This window comes from Myxine glutinosa, chromosome 9 (assembly GCF_964187855.1).
Source record: "Myxine glutinosa chromosome 9, kmMyxGlut1.1, whole genome shotgun sequence".
Taxonomy (NCBI): Eukaryota; Metazoa; Chordata; class Myxini; order Myxiniformes; family Myxinidae; genus Myxine; species Myxine glutinosa.
The window spans coordinates 110,891,906-110,913,730 of NC_136269.1; the positions used below are offsets into that span (position 1 = coordinate 110,891,906).

The 21,825-nt window shown below is 40.8% G+C and overlaps 1 protein-coding gene across 16 annotated transcripts in view; it reads left to right on the plus strand.

The window, feature by feature from the left end:
* LOC137435083 (FERM, ARHGEF and pleckstrin domain-containing protein 1) overlaps positions 1 to 21,825 on the plus strand; it is a 116,718-nt gene that overhangs the window by 85,831 nt on the left and 9,062 nt on the right. For 12 of the 16 annotated variants that reach the window (XM_068128517.2, XM_078784669.1, XM_068128516.2 and 9 more), the window contains 12 exons: positions 406 to 539; positions 4,285 to 4,366; positions 4,485 to 4,595; positions 4,891 to 5,017; positions 5,336 to 5,475; positions 6,452 to 6,520; positions 9,830 to 9,919; positions 10,209 to 10,291; positions 10,481 to 10,587; positions 10,798 to 10,952; positions 15,035 to 15,142; positions 19,045 to 19,196. In XM_068128517.2, coding sequence (XP_067984618.2) covers positions 406 to 539; positions 4,285 to 4,366; positions 4,485 to 4,595; positions 4,891 to 5,017; positions 5,336 to 5,475; positions 6,452 to 6,520; positions 9,830 to 9,919; positions 10,209 to 10,291; positions 10,481 to 10,587; positions 10,798 to 10,952; positions 15,035 to 15,142; positions 19,045 to 19,196 — 1,358 coding nt within the window. The remainder of the gene's footprint in view (positions 1 to 405; positions 540 to 4,284; positions 4,367 to 4,484; positions 4,596 to 4,890; positions 5,018 to 5,335; positions 5,476 to 6,451; positions 6,521 to 9,829; positions 9,920 to 10,208; positions 10,292 to 10,480; positions 10,588 to 10,797; positions 10,953 to 15,034; positions 15,143 to 19,044; positions 19,197 to 21,825) is intronic. The other 4 variants (XM_068128515.2, XM_078784675.1, XM_078784671.1 and 1 more) reach the window with 1 other exon arrangement.

A 21,825-nucleotide genomic window follows, 5' to 3' on the forward strand; every position in this document is an offset into this window, starting at 1 on the left:
AAATTTGGCCCTGAATAAGCAGGGGCTGTTTCCAAAATAACTTGCATGCAATAAATTGCTACATGGAAGTAAAACATAATGAGGCTACATTGCAATGATTGAGTCAGAAGATAAAAAGGTCAGAGCGAATAAGAGTTGACACGCTGGTGTATCTACAACAGCTTAAGATTGAAAACCCTGCAACTTTTTACAGGCCGAAGCCGAACAACTTATTTTGCTATTGTACTCGTATATCTTTAAAAGAACTGAATCGTTTAGACTTGATTGAAACTTGTATTTGAATATGTTAGATACCCACTAATTACCCTAACCCACAAACCTGCTGAGATATTTGAGTGTTACAAATGATGAATCTTAAACATTGATACAACACTATTTTCTTAACATTTGTTTCTTTCTCCCCAGGCATTTCAGAATTTCCTGCATTGTGAAGGCCTGGATGCTGAAACCCTGCCACATGACCTGATCTCAGGAGTCATTCCCCTTTTGGAGTTCCATACAGAGTTTCTGAAGGAGCTAGAGCAGCGACTGGCACTATGGTGGGTATCTGTGCTTTGCATGCCTTATTTATTTGTGTGGCTTTTCATGTTTGCCTCTTCTTAATGACATTTCATCAATCACAAGAAATTGCATGTGAAAGATGTAGTCCAGTTGCCAGGACATGAAACCCAGAAATTGTCAGTACTACAAGGTTTTTTGGTGGATTAGTAGTGGTTAAGGGGTATATATGACAGAACCACCTCTTGCCGCTGCAGCAACTTTGGGGAATTTCCGTTATTTGCATAAATCCAAGATGGCCACCACCGACCTTGGTTCAAATAGAAAATCAGCAATACATTTTGATAGAATCAAGCTAGAAGGATGATTTTGGTACCTGCACATAGGTTTTCACACATGGCGGATGCAATGAAAGTGTCAAAAAAGTTTTTTGGTGTTGCTAGACAACCATAATCCAATATGGCCACTGTTTTGATGTGGCTAAACAGCTAATCGGCCATCTTTTGATATAATCATGCTAGAAGGTTGATTTTGGTATCTACCCATAGGTTTTCCCATATGGCAGAGGCAATGGAAGGCTCAAATTATGGTTTTCATGTTGCTAGGCCCTTGCTAGTCAACTCAAATCCAAGATGGTCGCAATTGACACTTGGTAGGAATCAGATTTAGAAACACGAAAACAATATGACGACCAAAATGTTTATTACATTTTTAATAATAACCTTGTTGGGTCCACGAACTCATATTAATTACAATAAAATAATTCACAACATCTCAATAAACCATTTTAAACACACAACCTTGCACTCCCACTATCATCTATACTTGTACATCAATCATCTTTGTACATATCAGGGTACATTTGTATCTGTAACAATGCGTTAATATGTAGCACACCGCACGTCTTTCTAAAACTAGCACATCATGTCATCTTGAGTATATATGTCTAGTACTTGAGAGGACCAAGGCCAGGATCCACTAGCCCTATATCGTTGTCATCATTGGTGTCATCCTCGTCTTCACCATTCATCGTGGCATCTTCCTCGTGTTTCATCATGGGTTATGGCACTCATCTATTGAACCCTCACAATGACAGTAGGTTGTGCAGGACAGGCCTGCCCCGAAGCAGCTGCAGTTCGCTTGTGCGCAAGCATTTCCTGTGGCTTTGCACTGACAGCTTATGGATTTCATTAACTCAGGAGGTGCTGGTGGTCCCTTGGCAATTACTGGAGACGGTATGCTGTTGAGAATCTCCCAACCGAAGTTAGTTATACAGAGCGAAGGGGCGTTCTGCTTGTCTGCAGCTTTCCATAGTATCGTTTGATGGTGCGATCTGAGCATATGAAGGGGCAAGTTTTCATCTGTGGGAGGGAGGGATTTCACTAGGGGTGGCTTACCCTTCTTCTTTGTGTAGATGGCATGTCGGGCGGCGTTCATGCTGGTGCATTTTGGCTGACCATATAGTCCAGCGAAGAACTCCTGAACCGTTTTCAGCAGGTCTTCATGTGTAGCCCTCTCCTCTCCGATGACAGAGTAGAGCCCTGGAAAGTCTCCTTCTTGGAGTTTGCTGAGGGTGGTGATCTTTCCCTTGTTGAAGGGATACGACACTGTGTCACACCCTGTCACCGCATGCATTTCAAGGAGCTGGAGGCTCTTATCTCCGAGAGCAGTTGCAATTGGGTTGATGTGCAACACACTCCCGTCCCACTTCTCCATCTGCACCAAAGCAGTGATCCCCAGCTTCCAAACCCAGAATATCAGAATGATGAAAACGTCTGTATCATCACTGATTATGCGAATCACCCTTTTCCCTTCATGAACAGCCTGAACAGCCTTCATGAACAGCACAAGCATCAACTCCCCCTCTCCCTCAGAAACCCCAAGTCACCCACCCCCCTCCTTCCCAACCTTAAGGCTTCAATCCCCTCTCATCATCTCCAAACCTTCAATTTCAATGGTGTTCTGTATTGATTTGTTGAATTTTTGTCTCTAATATATGTACTTCAGTGAAGGTTAAGTTAAGTTAGGGTGATCAAAAAAAAATTCCCTGACAACATCCCCCGCATTATCATGTCGTATGGCATGTATATGGCAAAGTCGTATCCGAATAATGTCGTTTTGTATAATGTCGCAGTTTTTAGGAACTCTTCCGTGACATAAATCAGTGACTTGCTTTATACACATTGTTAAAAGTAAATAATGACAGATGTTTTCTTTCACAATCTTGCGAGATTTCCAGAACTCCTCGGACAATGTCCTTTATAATGACATGGGTTTTATGGTCCCTGGTCGAGTCATTTCAGAGAAAATAGCCTCAGGACTGAAGCATGAATCCTATACTTACTGAGGCCTGCACAAGCCCCATGACCAGGGGCGGCCAGGGAACACTGGCCCATGGGCCACATGCTGAGAACATTTTTGGAAGCCAGCGACACCTCATGATTCTTCAGGGGACAATTGTGGGTGGAGTCAGGCCAGCTGTCCAACCAATGGGTAGAATTTTTTTGGACAGATTTTGTGAAATCATAAATCAACTTATAGAGTATTTACAATAAAGTTTAATATTTTAAAATAAAATTATAGGTCACTAAATGCTAAAGTTATTTTAAAATATAAATTATTTAGTTCGACCAATTCTTAGCCCAAGTTATGTTTTTGACAAAACTACCCAAATGCTAAAGTTATTTTAAAATATAAATTCTTTAATTAGACCAATTCTTAGCCCAAGTTGTGTTTTTGACAAAACTACCCAAAATACAGGAGGTGGGATATTAACTTCATAAGCTTACACTTTACAAAAAAGTATTTTAGAATATTAATTATTTAATTAGACCAATTCGTAGCCCAAGTTATGTTTTTGACAAAACTACCCAAATGCTAAAGTTATTTTAAAATATAAATTATTTAATTAGACCAATTCTTATCCCAAGTTGTGTTTTTCACAAAATTACCCAAAATTCAAAGGTGGGATATTAACTTCATAAGCTTACACTTTACAAAAAAGTGTTTTACAATATTAATTATTGAATTAGACCGATTCTTAGCCCAAGTTATGTTTTTGACAAAACTACCAAAATGCTAAATTTATTTTAAAATATAAATTATTTAATTAGACCAATTCTTATCCCAAGTTGTGTTTTTGACAAAATTACCCAAAATACAACTGTGGGATATTAACTTCATAAGCTTACACTTTACAAAAAAGTATTTTAGAATATTAATTATTTAATTAGACCAATTCTTAGCCCAAGTTATGTTTTTGACAAAACTACCAAAATGCTAAATTTATTTTAAAATATTAATTATTGAATTAGACCAATTCTTAGCCCAAGTTATGTTTTTGACAAAACTACCCAAATGCTAAAGTTATTTTAAAATATAAATTATTGAATTAGACCAATTCTTAGCCCAAGTTATGTTTTTGACAAAACTACCCAAATGCTAAAGTTATTTTAAAATATAAATTATTTAATTAGACCAATTCTTATCCCAAGTTGTGTTTTTGACAAAATTACCCAAAATACAAAGGTGGGATATTAACTTCATAAGCTTACACTTTACAAAAAAGTATCGTAGAATACTAATTAAGGCGATTCACAAATCCAAGTCAGAATAATAAAACCAAAAAAGCAAGAGAGAGAAGAAAAAATAGCAGGAGAGAAAAGATAAAATCTGTATGTTGTATTTTTTGACAACTCTTTAAGGTAGGAAAAGACGCACTTAAGTCCATAATTATTTTATTCAATTCCTTGTGTTCAAGAACATGTCTGCATGGCTTGCTTGCAGGGAAGGTCGGAGCAATTTGGTAGCAACTGAAGAGAATCAAAGGATTGGGGATGTGCTTCTCAAGAACCTGACCTTGCTCCAGGTAAAGGGCCATATGAGCGAAAAGAAGGACCTCAAATTATGTTTTTTGATAATTGAAATCATTGATTGATGTTATTTTCTTGCATCCAGACAGTCGCATTGCCTTTATCTCTAACCAGGAGCGGACAGTTGAAATGTCTCAGCTTGGGCATACATTGCTGGAGTGGCACCAGGAGACTGCAACTCCAGGCCGCCTCAGCATAGCCTGCCGGGACTTTGAGATGGAGAAGGTAGGACGGATGAAAGAGAATGGCCACTTGTGATGGAGAAAATCAAATGCAGTAAGAAGTATGCAGAAGAGAGTTGGGAGAAGGAAGTGTAACTGGAGAAGAAGGATTAATATACTTAAATTAAGAGTAGTGTAAGTAGGTGAATACCTCACAGTTTAAACCCCTTGCCCCCATCCTCTGTCATTTGTCTCTTCCATGAGCTCGCACCTCCATATATAGGAAAAGTAATAATAATGCTGGGTGTTCAAGGTGTTATGGAAAAATTGATGGTAACTTTCTTACCTTTTTCGTCCAGGTTTGCTACCTTCCTCTTTATGTGCTCCTTCTCAAACCTCTCCAGAGGCCATTGCACTACCAGCAACTCCTTACACGCCTTTGCAACCACTACCCAGCTGACCACCCAGATGCTGAAGATAGCCAAGGTAATTAACTTTTAACCCATATCCCATAACCATCTCATGCATTTGACAACTGGACGCCATTGCACATTATCCAAGCAAATGTAATGTGCAAGTACTACAGCATAAGCACACACGCGCATCTTGTACACTCCTGCCATTGAGTGAATACAAGATGTCAGGGTTAAACTGTATTTCAGCATAGATTGACCATTTTTTACATCTTCTCGTGTATGTTGTTTAAAATATTATGATTGCAATACCTGTGCTATTATATCAAAATGGCATTCATGTTTCAATCGATTTATGTTGATTTTTGGATCCCGTTTTTGCTGTTCAAAGCGAGCCTGGAAATGGCGACCGAGATTTGTAGCCCTTTGACAGCTGGCCTGCAGCATCTAGAGGCAGTTCTGGCACTGGCCACCTTGCAAGCTGAACTTCCAGGCCTTCCAGGCTTAGTTGCCCCACACCGTGTATGTCAGGTGACGGGGAGGGAGGAAATGCTGTGTGAACAATGTTATCGCAATTGATGGTATGGATTGGCCTGTTTGCTGTTCCCATCTGAAAACAGCTCAAAATTTTGAAATCCCGGGTTCAAATCCCAAATGTTGATTTCTGATTTCTCTGTTTTCTACTTGTGTCCTTAAGCCTGGTGTTGGCTTAGCAGTTAGTGTGCCGGCTTGGGATCCTAGGATCCTGGGTTCGAATCCCGGTCGATCGCTGAATTAACGCCAGGGGGGGTTGACTCAGCCTGTCATCCTTCCGAGGTCGGCAAATTGAGTACCAGTTAACTGGTAATTCCCTGTGTGTCGCAAGAGGTGACTAACAGGGTTGGCAGCAGGAAGGGCATCCAGCCATAAAACATTGCTTCAAAAAGGGGACCACAGTTCCCGAAAAAAGCCAACCCCTGCTCTGCGGGGAAAAATGGCCTCTAAAGGTGGTTCTACTTGTGTCCTTGTAACTGAGGTAAAAGTACATGGTGTGTCACATACGCTACCTGTCCACCAAATTTCTATCGTTTTTTGCCCTATCACTCAATGGTGAAGAATCACGTCTAAAATTCTAGTATGTGGATGGAGATCTTCACTGAAATCTATTCAATTCATACTTGTCGCATACCTAACCTGTCCAACACGCTTGTCCAAATTCGGCGATAACCTTTTGATGTAACCTGCTCACGGACAGAGATTTCAAATACTCTGATGATCCATCATAATGACCGGCCTCCTACTTAAGTATAAAATTGCAAACACAGTTTGTTCTGCCATTGTGATAAGCTAAATATTCCATTGGATCAATGCCATTTCAAAAACACTTTTTTATTCTTCACATAAATCTGTAAGCCTCACACCACTGGTTTGATTTAAAACTTTTCACAAAACTGCAAACGTTTGTGATTATAAACTTTTTGAAAGTTGATAAACTCCAAAGGATGATTTGTATTTTTGTCTCCTGCAGAAATTAATTCGCGTTGGCTGCTTAAACAAAGTGGGGAAAAAAGGGCTGCAACAGCGGATGTTTTTCTTGGTAAGATGCATATTTTAAGGTGGTATGCATGTAGCCAAATGCTAAACTGGCAAGATGCAGATGTAGTGGGCTGGGTTGAAACATGAACCTTGTTCGTACCTACAGGAAGCTTCATGCAGGTGCCATGCCAAGGGTGTTTTTTGTGTCCTCAGCAACCCTGAGCCATGCCTTGGTAGTGCCGGGATTGTGGAAATCCCAGCCCTACCATGCATATGCTACGGACTGTGTGCAGGATGGAACTTTCATAAATTTGTTTGAAAGCTTTGTGCTTCTTCTTCTTATTATTTCACATGCAGCACAGTGCTGCAAGTGGCATCATTGGCTAAGAGGGAGCTGTGCCATGATGCAGCGCACCCTGCAGGTTAGGGAAGGCATTTGGAATTTCACCAGGGTGCCAGTGATAGCTCACCTAATCTTCACAAAGGACAACGTGAGATATTTAATGTCCACCGCGACTAATGCTGCCGGACGGGACACCCAGTTTAACGTCCATCTGAGAGATAGCACAGCGAGACACCAGGTTGACAGGTTGTAGCTGGGCCCAGACTTGAAACCAGACTAAATGGTTCAGAGGTGAGTGTGCGTACCTCTAGGCCATTCTGCCAGCCCAATCTTGTGCAGTGCTTTATGCTTCCTGCTCATCTGCCGAGTGCATAAAATGATGAATTTGTGAAAGATATTGCTTTAGCAGGGTGAGGTTTATGAATTGCTGGAAATTCAGAGTGATGAGAATATCCAGCACAAGCTAGAGTCATTCATAAGAAAGTAGAACAGCACTCGGTAGAGCACACAGTCTCTCCTCGCACGTTTATTCGAAACAAAAATACCATTGTTAACTGAACACGCTACTATTATAGCCCATATACCTGTATCATCCATGCATCCTATTTTGTCAAATACATTTCCATTATCCGTAGCTTTATTGATCATTAGGATATATAATGACCACTTTTGTGCACATTAAGGCAAAATTGCCTAAATACGGATGACTAGGAAAAAAAATTCATATTATATTCCCCATCTGTTTTGCAGTTCTGGAAAGTATTTTTTACGATTATATTTTCAATACAATATGGCCGCCAGAGCACGTGACCGATGACATCATAAATCAATCCATCACTCACATTATTGGGTTGTTCAGAAATATGAAGAATATGAAGAATATGAAATATGAAATATGAAGAATATGAATATGAATATGAAGAAGAATATGAATATGAATATGAATTCAGAAATATGAAGTTTCTGATTTTTTGGATTAGGATTTCAATTCAACCAATTATCGCTGGAGTAAAACTTTACCAATAATGTCATCGTTATCACCCAATATGCCCATTGGGAGTTGATGACATATGCCAAGTTTCAATTGTTTTCATTGAGCGGTTTTGGAGAAAATTATTTCCATTTTTTTCCCTTTAATCCAACATGGCTGCCATAGCATGCGTCTATGACGTCAGAGTTATCAATAAAATATTCTCCATGGGGAATCCCTATGTTTAAAGTTTCGCATTGATCGGATAAGCGGTTGCAGAGAAAAAATTTCAAGACGTACACACGCACACTTTTAATTAATTGTACAGTATTCGCTACGTATTCCTAAAATATAATATAATTTAAAGGATTGCTATAAATAATGTTAATTTCACAATATCCTATATTCAACTATTTAAATTTCAACCTCAAAACATAGTTCCCTTACCTATAGTAAGAACCGTAACCTATCAGCAATCATACTAAAATACGCCATTTGTGTCTGTCTGATGAATTTTTGATGCCAATACATTCCGTCGTTATTTATCCAATCTCAACCAAATTTGACAGGATGACGAAGGGTTACACAATGAAGGTTGTAGCGCATTCATTTGCCCCCCGCCCCAAGGGGGTTTTCTCCCCCCGAGCGAGTTTGCCCACCATTGCCGTCAATGGGGTTGCACGTTGAGGTGCATATGAATGTTAAATTAGCTTTATCATGGCGTATTTCCAAAGAAGATTTATCGTGGCGTTTTTCCAAAGACGCTTTTATTAACAAAATTAATGATAATCACATATTGTTAATGTTATTACAAAACAATATTAAAACAATACTAATAATGTCCCACTTCCCCAAGGCGTTTTTCCTGCAGTGATAACGTGTATAAATAGCTTATAGTTATAATGGCGTTTCTGTGGGAGCAACGGCTTCTACAGGAAGTAAAAATATTATACACCACAAACACGTATGCTTAGTTTTTTAAACAGTCGCTAATGCTCTTTATAACTCTAAATGAAGAAATTTGGAGGAATCTCGACATCGGTGAAGTAAGGTTTACTTACAGAACTGAGCGAAGATCTACTGTACTCTATATAAACCACAAATGTTGGGTTAATAACATGGCCCTTTCTGCCGCTACCGTGGCATTTTTCGTAGCAAACTTTTGAAACTCGCTCCTGCTGTTTCATTCGAAACTGAAAGGGAGAAGCTCGGGTTGTGCTCCTTTACCAAGCAGCTAGCTAGCGCTTGCCAAGCCAGCCATTCCTTAACGGTTTTGAATGGAGTGCTTGCTCAAATGCTTAAACCACTTGGCGATCTCTTCACAATAAACTTGGTAAATGAACACACACCCAATGTTCTTGAGATCCGCCCATAGATCGACTGTTACCTATATACCCCAAAGAGGAATGATCCTTCCTGCCCCTCCCGGAGTCTGCGGGTGTACTTGTTTACCAAAACACACACACACACACACACACACACACGCGTGTTACAATAGTCTCATAACTCCTTCAGGCGAGACTAAAAAAACGTTTATGGTTAGACTGTAGAGGAGCTGCTGGGGAGAATGGGTTAAAGCAAATTTGCAGTAATTATACTGGGAGATGATAATATTGTTTGGCAAAAACAAAATGGCAGTAGAGGAGCAACTCGCAAAAAGTATTTGAAATTTGAGGTTTTTCAATCATTTGTCAACAAATGCAATGCAAATTATTCATAAATAAGCCACCTCATCGACAAGCAAGTTTTTGTGTCATTAGATTGTTTTGGAATCCCTTCTCTGAAACCCCTCACCCTCTGTCGCACATCCTAGGTACACATGCTTCAGGGATGGGTGCAAATCCCCTTGATTTGGTGCTGACTTTTGGTGTGAACAAAGTATTAGGTATTAGGTGGACACACCTACATTTCTGTTACGTGTTCACGGTATCTTGTGTTCATCTGGGGCATTTATGATGGAAGGCACAGGTCAAGTAGATTGTAGAATGGAAGAATCACTGTTATTCAATGTAGTCATGCAATGTGCTTTTCCAATGGTGATTATGTGTTTGTTGCAGTTTTCAGATATGATTGTATTTGCAAACAAGGATCAGACACCTAGCGGCCACTTCAAAGCACATGGGCGTCTGATGCTGAGAGAAATCACGGTGAGATTTGGTACCAGGTATTGTAGCTTGGCGTACAGAGGGGAGGGAGAAATAGGCAAATGTATGAATTTTAGAAAGGGTAATGGAGTGTCGTGGAGTAGAAAGGGGGTGATAGAAAAAAAAGATTTGTTGATAGAAAATATGAGTGAACATTTTAAAGTGGACTTATTTTGTAACTTATGAGCCTTTATCAGTGAAAGTAAAAAGTGAAAAAAGAAAAAAAAAAGAAGTAAAAAGTGAAAGTGAAAGCCTATATCAGTAAATGAGTGAGCTTTTTAACATGTTCCAGCTCAAAGAAGGCAGTGAGGGAATCCCATTGCCTAATTCCTTCATCATGTCCACTATGAGCAAGAACATAATTGTTTCAGCAAGGTGAGAATATGTCCGAAAACACTGATTTCCCTGCATTTAACGTCTTTGTGCTCAGCATTTGTCATTGCATTCAGCCTGTGAATGTCATGTCCTTTATCCAGGTAAGGTCAATTGACATAGGTGCATGAGTGTACGTAATGCAAGTATGCAGCTTTTTGCATCACTGAGTACTTTGCTATTTTTTTTCAGCTCACGAGCTGAGATGGACAAGTGGATGGAAGACATTACGTCTGCTATAGGCATGGCACGGACAACAACTGTCCTTGTTCCTCCGACTCTGGAGAATGGCTTTGATGGTGAGCTAGAAACAATGTGGAAGAGAGCAAGTATTTTTTTATCACCCATTTCCATTCGCTTGGAAATAAGCCCTGTTACCCATATTAAGGTAGCACACCCTTAATCTGACCAATGACTTTCAGATTAATATTCGAATGGTGTGCACAAAATGCCTGCATTTTACTCTGCATCCAAAATTATGTTCCACTGTCCTTTAATCTTCTATTCAGCCTCAATAGAAAACCTGCATCTGGAATCCCGAGATGGGAATTTTCAAGGTTCTTCGGAGGGAATCTTGGCTGGGCAGCGTTCCAACACCCCGGTGCAAGTTTGCTGGCATCGACACACGAGCATCTCCATGGCAGATCTGCATCGAGCTACACAGGTAATTCCAGACACCATGTTTTTCATTCAGAATTAATGATTTTTCTATATTATATTGTATTACAACTATAACAAGAACAGCTGTAATATAACTAGTAATCCTTTTAGGACAAGAGCTGCTATTTCAAACTTGTGTGCAACGTAATATATGCTATCACTCCTGTTAATGAAAAAAGCAGATCCTGTAAAAATGAGGTTTATGGGGAGGAGGGAATAATGTGGTCTCAGTGATGTTACCAAATTAAATGATGTTGCAAGTTATTGCTGCAAGTTATTAGTCCCCTACCGGTGTACACCGGAGGGGACTATAGGTTTGCACTCCGTCCCTCTGTCTGTCTGTCAGTCTGTCAGTCCGTCACGCAAAGAACAGTTTTCCGGACTTTTTTTCTAAACTCTTAATGCTAATGATTTCAAACTTGGTACATGGTTTCCTCATGATAAGTTACAGATCAAGTACGAACTTCACGACGTTTCGATCATTTTTGACAAAGTTATGGCACTTTGAACTTTAGTAATTTTCCCAACAGTTTTCCGGACGACAGACTGCCGGTAGGGGACATGTATTGCAGCGCAATGCTCAGAATGCTTGTTGTACATAGGTATTGCATTCACATTTATAGAGGTTGTTCAAGGTTGATCTGGACTTTTAATCAAGGAACATTTAAAAAAAATCTTGATAATGATACTGTTTATTCTGAGTAAGTCATAAAGGAAGTGACATCGACACTGTTCAAAGCATTTTAATTCTTTAAAATATCGAGGCCCATGGAAGAGTGAGGTGACAGAGGGTATGAACTTACGGTCAGGTAACAGTTGGACAAAATAAGCAACAAAATGAACGAACAGGAAAATAGGAGGAAACTGGGAGCAGTCTGCAAGTAATCTGGTTGGACTAGGCGATGCCACCGAGTGTAAAAAGAAGTGTGGGGTAATGATGGGGGATAACATGAGAATACGGTGCATTGTCTGCTGGAAGCCCTAGAGGGACGGAAGAGTGGTATAGAGCAGCCTCAGAAAGATGGGTCCACTGATGAGAGAAGTGAGGAATAAAAGAGTGGAGGTGAACAGTCAGCCTGGATTTTGGAAGATTAACTGGGGGGTGGGGAAGGGAAGGGGGAAGTAACTGGAAGAAGGCGTGCATCCTGGAGTTTATCGATAAGGTCAGCGGGATGAGAAAACAGAGGAAGCTATTCTGAAGGAGAGGTAGTAAAAGACAGTGGCACCACCAACTTGTCCGCATTGTCTGAGCAACAGACCTTGTGCTTCGGCATCATCATGAGAGATGCCAATAATGATGAGAGCTTTATATTTCAAAGAATCCATTGGAGATGCATGTGATGCCGGGGCACCAGCCCATAGGAGAGAGCAATACTTCATTGTGCTGCAAACAAAGGCCTTGTGGCCTGAGTAGCTCTGATTTCTCAAGGAAAGATTGCCAGTCTGCAGCTGGTCAGTTTTGCTTTATGATCGGCCCAGAAGAGGTCATGGCTGACATTAAGGCCTAGACGTACAAGAGACCACACCTCTTCCAGTGGCTGACCATGGAAATATATAGGTGGGTTTGTTTGATCCTTCCAAAGCAACATAAGAGACTGAGTTTTTGGGTATAACGTAACGCCAAAGAGATATCATTCTGGGTAAAGCCAACATGGTCATGAGTGCTGTGCAGCAGAGGTGTATCTAAGTTACTTATGAAAGAGAACTTTAAACCAGCTGAAATTAACATGTGGTCTTGTCAGTGTAATTTGGAGATGCATGTCTTTCACATAGTTGTGTGTTTAAATGATGCATTCATTTCAAAATGGCCTTAAATTGCTTAGTGATATGGCGCATTTTCACCTGCAGCCAACTATAGTCAACGATGACTATAATCAGCAAACATTAATTGTGTTGAACAACTAATCTTGGAAAATCACATGCAATATGCAAGTTTTGAAATGACGATGAAAGATAATTAGGCCTTTTGCACATGCGCTGTGTGTGCGTTTTCAGTTGCTCGGTTCTGATGGCCGACACTTTTAACCTGTCATTTCTAGCATGAAATCTGTAATTCAAATACCAGTCGTCTTTTTTAACATAATTTTAAGCATTTAGATGAAAAAGTGGCAATTTCAAGACGGTTAACCATAATTGGTGTGTTCCTGGATGAAAATCGGACTTGTGAAAATATAGGAAATACGAAAAACATCCGTGGATGAGATGTGTTGGGTTCATACCATTTCCTGTTGTGTTCGTACCAATAGAAGCTTGCGGTGGCAGTGGATAACACACACACACACACACACACACACACACACACACACACACACACACACACACACAAAGTGAAGAGACAAAGTGAAAAGATATTGGAAACTGAAGAGCACCGAAATTGTACAAGTGATAATTGGAACAATGAGAATGATAAAGAAGAACCTTACAAAGACCCTACAAACCATCCCCTGGGAACATTATCATGAGCAAACTAAAGTTAGAGGATGCCTGGGGCTCGGTGACAAATCAGAAAATAGCCCTCGGAACAAAAGTCTGAGAACAACACAACTTCACAACTTGATCCATGAATCACGATCTTTCACCGAAATGATGGTGGATACTTCGAGTTCTGGGAGGAATCTGTTCCACCTTCTGAAACCTGAATTATGGAGATAACGATCAACAACACACACAGTTCTTCTTTTACCAATCGATGCAAAATATACACAGTATACATTTCTAACAACCCTCGCAGCCTATAAAGGTCTCGATCTGCCGACCCTCCTCCTAAACATGATTAATAGTAAATATCATCATTTGAAACTTACATTGTGCATTGACAAGTCCCACATATAACCTGCCCATAATTATTAAAAAGCAACCAAACCAGATACAGTGTCTCCGTCTGTGAAATCTACGTGAATGTTGGTAATGACGGCATCATCCTTCCAACTGAAGATGTCTATTAAATAAATCACCAAGTCTGCTATGTTCACATGAGGTAATCACGCAAAGTTCAAGTCCACTCACTGGCAGCAATGGCCGAAGGTTTGGGTAAAACGCGCCCATTTACGAACCTTCGGGCTACGTCCTCATGAGTTTGCAGTATGGGGAGCTCCAAACTATCAGCTTTTTGGGCAAGTTCAGAAAGTTGTCCAACCCTTTTGTTGTACAGAGGCACACCCTTTTTCACAGGTACATTTCCAAGTATTTTCAGCTTCTTTTAGAAGCTGTCTGAGCCATTTTAGGTAACAATGTCACACACGTGATACTTTATGGTGCCCTGAACACCGCCGTTTCTAGGGGTTTTTGCACATGCGCCCCGAGCATTCGGGGGCGGGTTACGTCATTTCAAAATTCACATGTTGCAGAAGAATTAACATCAATGTCCAAAATGTGAAAATAATCATTAATTTTCACTTGAAATTCAATAAGATGGGCACCAAAGGAACTCTCATCTATCAGATCAATGGACCACGTTATACGAGTGGAAGTGGGTTGTGAAGTTCTAAATCATCCCCCATGTATGTCCAGATTTGTCAGCTTGTGATTATCTTCTCTTTGAACCACTCAGAAAATCTGAGTGACATTAGGTTTAGAGATGAAGATGTAAAAGAATGTCTTGAAATGGCATAAATCATCCCAAAGATTCCTACACAGAATTAATCAAGGCATTAACAATCGACGGGATAAGCGCATACGTGTAGCAGGGAAATACCATGAGAATTAAACGAGTTTCATCAATTTCCCTCCACTCTTTCATTTATTTTTGGAATAAAAATGCATGAAACCTGAAAGTCGGATATTTCTTAAGTTTGACTTGTAAAATGTGTAAGATAATAAAGAAAAAAAAATCTTTTGTGAAAGTAAATAAGGATTGTTTTATACATTTTAATTCCAGCAGATGGAATTTCTTTTCTTTGTAAGCCATTCAATTCTACCCTTCTCTAACTGTATATGGGATTTATATATAATATACTGTAAATGCAATTTTTTCAAATATACTGACCACTGGGGAGTTCATCACCTGGCTGTGAAATGGCTTAATAAAGGAGAAAAGAAAACTATCAATAATTTGCACAATACTGCTGTTGTTTTTGTTTTGTGCAGAACCAACTTTCTGGCTATCTCCTGCGCAAGTTTAAGAACAGCAGTGGCTGGCAAAAGCTCTGGGTGTCTTTCTGTAACTTTTGCCTTTTCTTTTACAAGAGCCATCAGGTATGATGGGGAATGGGGGTGCCTTCAAACTGCATTTTTAAATGAATTTGTAAGAAATCTGTTTGAAATTGTGGCGATGAATGGACCTTTCTGTCAGTTTGATATTTCAATCTAAGAATTGAGTCTGGTTAGTAGAATTCCATGGAACAAGCCATTGTCTTATAGGTTGAGTGTCAGCAAGATACAGTGCCTTCAGAAAGTATTCACACCTCTTGACTTTTTTCACATTTTGTTGTGTTACAGCATGATTTTAAAATTGATTAATTTGATTTTTTTTGTCACTGAACTACACATAATACCCCATAATGTCAAAGTAGACTTTTATTTTTAGAACTTTATTTTTACAAAATAATAAAAAATGAAACGCAGAAATATATAATTTACATAAGTATTCAACCCCCTGAGACAATACTTCGTCAAAGTGCCTTTGGCATGGATTAGAGCTTTTTGTCTTGGGTATGTCTGTATCAGCTTTGCACATCTGGGTTTGGGGAGTTGTTCCTCTTCTTCCTTGCAAATTTACTCTCAGGCATTGTCAAGTTGGATGGGGAGCGTCGGTGAACAGCAATCTTTAAGTCTTTCCACAGATTCTCAATGGGATTCAAGTCTGAGATTTGGCTGGGCCATTCAAGGACTTTCACGTTCTTGTTCTGAAGCCATTCCAGTATTGCTTTGGCTGTATGCTTGGGATCATTGTCCTGTTGGAACATAAATCTTCGCCATAGCGTAAGATCTTTTACACCCTGAAGCAGGCTTTCCTCAAGGATTTACCTGTATTTGGCTCAATTCATCGTTCTCTTTATCCTTACAGGCCTCCCAGTCCCAGCCACTGAAAAGCATCCCCAAAGCATGATGCTGCCACTACCATGCTTCATGGTAGGAATGGTGTTCGATGGGTGATGAGTTGTATTCGGTTTCCACCAGACAGCGCTTTGCATTCAGGCCAAAGAGTTTAATATTCATCTCATAAGACCACAGAATCTTTTTCCTCATGCTCTGAGTCTTTCACGTGCCTTTTTGCAAACTCCAGGTGTGCTGTCATGTGCCTTTTTCTCAAGAGTGGCTTCCGTCTGACCACTCTCCCACAAAGCCTACATTTGTGAAGAGCTGCAGAGACTGGGGTCCTTCTGCCAGGTTCTCCCATATCATCCAGGGAACTCTGTAGTTATGTCAGGGTGGTCATTGGGTTATTGGTCACCTCCCTGACCAAGGTCCTTCTTGGCCAGGTGCTCAGTTTGGTTAGACGGCCAGCTCTAGGAAGAGTCTGGGCAATTCCATATTCTTTCCATTTCCTATGCCTAGCTCACTGTGCTCTTGGGAACTTTCAACCTTTCAGAAATTATTTTATACCCTTCCCCATATCTATGCCTCCTCACAACTCTATCTTGGAGTTCTGCAGACAGTTCCTTGAACTTAATGGTATAATTTTTCTGCCCTGACATGCACTGTCAACTGTGGGACCTTGTATAGAAAGGTGTGTTTCTTTCTAAATCATATCTAATCAATTGAATTGGTCACATGTGGACTCCAATCAAGTTGTAGAGACATCCCAAAGATGATCAAAGGAAATTGGATGCACCTGAGCTCAATTTGGAGTGTCATAATAAAGAGGTTGAATACTTATTGACTCAAGACATTTCAGCTTTTCATTTTTAATAATTTTGTAAATATTTCTTTAAAAAAAATTCCACTTTGACATTATGGGGTATTATGTGTAGATCAGTGACAATTTTTTTTTAACTTAATCAATTTTAAATTCAGGCTGTAACACAACAAAACGTGAAAAAAGTCAAGGGGTTTGAATACTTAGCTAAAGGCACTGTAGCTAAATTGTAGTGTGGCAATTGTAGAGCTCTCTGGTTACCTCCGCCAACGAAGGTGGACAGATGTTATGTTTTGACACCTGTTTGTCTGTGAGGAGGATATCTCAAAAGGTTATGAACGGATTCAGACCAAACTTGGTGGACATATTGGGTGAAAAAAGGATGAATTGATTTGATTTTGGAGAAGATCTGGATCTGGATACTAGAATTTTAGAAGTGATTCTTCACAATTGAGAGATCGGGCCAACAACGATATACCGGACATCATGGTATCTGCAAAAGTTGCGGATGGGTTATAACAAAACTATGTTCACCACCAAAACAGATCATTTCCCATCCCCATATCAATGATCCCTTCTGTCCTCATTAACCACCCCTCCCCTCCAATGCCACCTACTTCCTAATTTCCATTTTTCCCTCCTGAGAGATTGCTTCTGTATCCATCTTGTCCACTCCTTGCATCCTTCCTTTCCCCTCCCTCGTTCTTACCAGCATCCGTTGGTTGTCAATCTCCGTCTATTTTGTCCCTTGGCCATGCCATGCTGTTGGTGTTTCCACCTCTCTTTCTGCTGTTCCTTTTGTACTGTTGCGTCCTGATCTATTCTGTGTTCTAACTTTTCCTGAGCCATGACTTTGTATATAAAAAAAGGTCGTATCATGTTTACAGCAAGCCCCCAAAACGGAGTTATGTTCCTCTCCTATGGAAACACAAGACATGTGTAACTCTATTCATCCTTAAATGGATGAATCTGCCCAGTTTCAATCCCGCATGCATGGGAAAAGCATCCAATATCAACGATCATTCACCGAGATAATAGGCAAACATATGGATTATGCTAAACCATATAATTTCTACCTCCATTTCGCTGGTCCATTCTCCCTCAGTCCATCATTGCATGTTCCAGACTCTTCTGGTTCATTACATGATCCATCTGAAGCAGTTACTCTGTTTCAATTTTGGATGGGTTGTCACTCCATCTCATTAAGTCATGGCAGGAATTTGGAATTTGGCCATGATGCCGGCGAAAGTTCGTCTACTCTTCGTGAAGGACACTGTAGGATCTTTAATGTCCACCAACTAATGATGCCCATATGGGATGCCCGTTTAACATCCACCCGAGGGACGGCACACACATTGATGAATCACCTTGCCTGTGAAACACTGGGATGACAGTTTGTAGCTGGGTCGGGATTCAACCTCAGGCTAGACAGCTTAGAGGCGAGTGTGCGTACCTCTATGGTCTAGGCCATCCAGCCAGCCCTCGGACATAAAGCAGCTACACCTTCCAGCCATCCAGCACTATTTACTTTGTGAAGTCTCAATCAATGAATTAATTTATGGTCACCAGCAAGTACTGCATACCAAAGTTCAAAGTTGGACTCCATGACCATAAATCCTTGTTTATGCACATTGTTGAGGAAATATTCATTATTTATTTGGGGTTATGGCAGTTACCCTGGTGGAAGCTCCTCCATGCCACTCATGCTGTTTGAAGTCAGATCCTGGAATTTGATTGATAAATCTAAGTATTCCATTGCTCCCTATCCTTTGGCAAGTATTGAGGGAAGGGACAATTTTGGGGGCAATTCCTCCACTGGCAATGTTGTTGATTCAAATTCATAATGAAATGTAGCAAAGAGGAGGCCACTGCATGCTGTCAGCTCGTGATGGCATCAAAATAACTTTTCTGCATTTGGTCTTTCAGTTTGGTAGATATTTTGTGCTGTTGAAATAATGTGATTCGACATAACTCATTAATTTTGAACGTAGATAATCACAGGTTATAGTAATAACGTAACAGGGACAATCATGGTAAGATTAGAGAGAGAAAGACATCTCTGCAGTTCATTATCATGACCACCACCAAAAAAGGGGCAATGTACAATGGTCAGATGACCTTTCACAAGTTTCCACTAATCCTTTTGTTCTCGCATTATTTGCTTCATCAATAGAACAAAATGGTCCATAGGAAACCTGTGAAAAGATCATTAATTTAGACAGGATAAAGATCTTCTGTGAGTGACCTACACATTCCTGTATTAGCTTGGTCAATGCTCATTTGCTCTCCATTTCTTCAGGATGATGTCCCACTGGCAAGCCTGCCACTCCTCGGCTATGCGATTGGGCTACCTAATACCAACGATGGCATTTCCAAGGACTTGGTGTTCAAGCTACAGTTCAAGTCCCATGTGTACTTCTTCCGCACGGACAGTGCACATGCATTTGACAGGTGACAACATCCAGTATTGCCACACTGCTTCCCTAATAGTCAGGTTCACTATGTAATTTCGTTGGAATTTTTGGGGGATTTGGAAAACTATATATTTTTGGAAACTATATTGTATAGTCAGTCAGAAAACCAATGTTGCTATTTGCACAGACTCCTGTATGGCGGCCATCTTGGATTTTCAAAATTGCCGCCGTAGAACTAATTTTTCTCAATATCTCAGCTTCTAAATAACATAGAGCTTTGATTCTAAAGGCTAAACATACATTTTCAAGGGCCCTGAATCCAATGGTAACAAGTTCGATAAGCTAGACATGACCATAGAGCTCCTACGTGGCGGCCATCTTGGATTTTTCAAACTGGCCGCCGTAAAACTGATGTAACTCACCTTCTAAAGAGCACAGAGCTTTGATTCATCATTGAGTAAAGTCATCATCATCCTCATCATCGCTTTCGTTCATCACATCTTGAGAGTCCTCATCATTTTGGCACTGGATGTCACACTGACAAAGGTCTGTACAAGCCAAGTTGTTTGTTCTGCAGGAACATCTAGATGAAGAACAGTCTGTTTTGCACTGACATCTAACCATTTGAATGATGGCCTTGGGGGCTGGAGGCTCCTCAGTTGTGGTTGGTTTCACTTGTCCATCCGTGTCTTTGTAAAAGCCGTTTTGCAGGAGATTCAGCTGAGGATCCTGTTGAGCAATGCTTGCCTGACCCCACACTCTGGCTTGGATATGGACTCTAAGGATGTGCTGCTTGAGAGCTCCAAGAGTAGGAGGAAGCCTGTCACTTTCTGCCATGTGTTTGCAAAAGAGATACCATCGTAGTTCGGGGATGCTGTCGATGTGGATGCCATTTGGAGAGTAAGCAGCGCATACAAAGTTAGCTAGTGTGGACAACATGTCCTCCGTCACTTCAGTTGCATCTGAAAGCATTCGCATGGTGTCTATGACATCTTCACTTGCTTTGTGGTAGACATGCAGCCAGGTTGCTTTGCCTATTCGAGAGAACCTCCCAGTGTTGTCTGCCCCTGTGAAAGCATGAAAGGCTGGCAACGCCTTTGCTCTTTCGACCCCTAGAGCTGTCCACAGTGGCTCTATTTGAAGTATTCCAGAGGCCATGGAAATGGATGTATTCCTCAGCAGTAGGTCATAGTTTGCTATGACTAGTACCAGGACATCTGTGTCGGGAGAGAAGAACACCAACTGCGCATCATGTGGGTTTCGCTGGGATGCCAGCACGGCCTGGTGGATCAACAGGGTGTCAGCTTCTTCATGGTTGTTGTCCTCGAAGAGCAGGTCACTGTTGCTCCTAGTACGCCCTGAAGCAGACGTGATGATCAACTTGGATGAGTGACTGTTGTATTCTAGAGTTTTCGCTGCCAGATAGTCAGTCAGATCAGCCTTTGTTTTGTCATGAGAAAGGAATCTGCTCATTGGGATGTGTTTGATGTTGATGTCATCTCTGACTTGATACTGTACTGCATCCTTTCCTTGCCTTCTTTTAGCCCTGGTAGCACTCTTCAGAGAATCGTTTTTGTACGTGTCAAAGACCAGTATGATCTCATCACAATCTTTTGTTAGAGACATGAGTCTGTCATTGAAGCATTCACCCAGATCGTTGACTTTCACTACAGTGGCTGGTTTCTTTGTCAGCTTATGCACAAGTACCATCCCATCCACCAGTGCAATCTTCCGACTTGTAGGTTTACTAGATGTGGATGCCATAGTTCTTGTGTCCATTGGATCTTCTTGTAGAACACTTGCAGCTGGTGTCTGCTGCTGATCTTTGGGGTGAATTTCTGCTCTTGCTAACTTGTCGAGGAGATGAATTAACTTCGACTTGTCAGTGCATGGAAGAATTGTCCCATCTGGAGCGAACAGTGCTCTTGGTGTCACAGTGAACTCGTAATTTCCGATGGCATATTTCTGGTTGACGTCTCTGTTTGACTTGGCAAGGACCATGAGCCTTCCGTACAGTTCCTTAGTCTCCTTCAGATCCACAGTCCTGTCTCTGAGTTTCACTGTGGTTCTCTTGTTCCCAGACGTGAACATCTTGTTGTTCTCCTTCTTGACTGTGCCCAGAGGCTAACATCTCCATTGATATGCTCCGACACGTAGTCTTCATACAACTTCTGACCAGTGACATCAATGTTCAAGATCTGTGGTACATACTCGTCTGGGATGTAAGCATTCGTTATCACATTGTGCAGCTTGTCACCTTCAGTGTCAAATGGATTCCCGTGACTCAGTATCGCAGCCTTGATCTTGTTGATTGCTTCATGCTCCCTCTTGACTGCACTTGGACCAAGGTCATGATGTTCTGTGATCTTGTCACCTTCCAGGCCAAACTGACTCTTGAAGTCTTTTGACAGGCGTGATAATTCTGGTGTAACCATGAAGAATCTCTGTCTAGCATTGGCATTGTTAGAGATGCCAATCAGTCCAGAGTGAATCTTCATCAGCTTGTTCAGATGTTCACATGCATGATCTGGTCCAATGGATACAAACGGGATGTCATTCTTGGTTACTGATAGATTGCCAGCTCCTAGTTCTTCCCAGGTCCTAGGGTGATTGGTTCTTAGGTCATACATGTCTGCGATGTATCGGGGCCAGAGCCGCTTGTATTT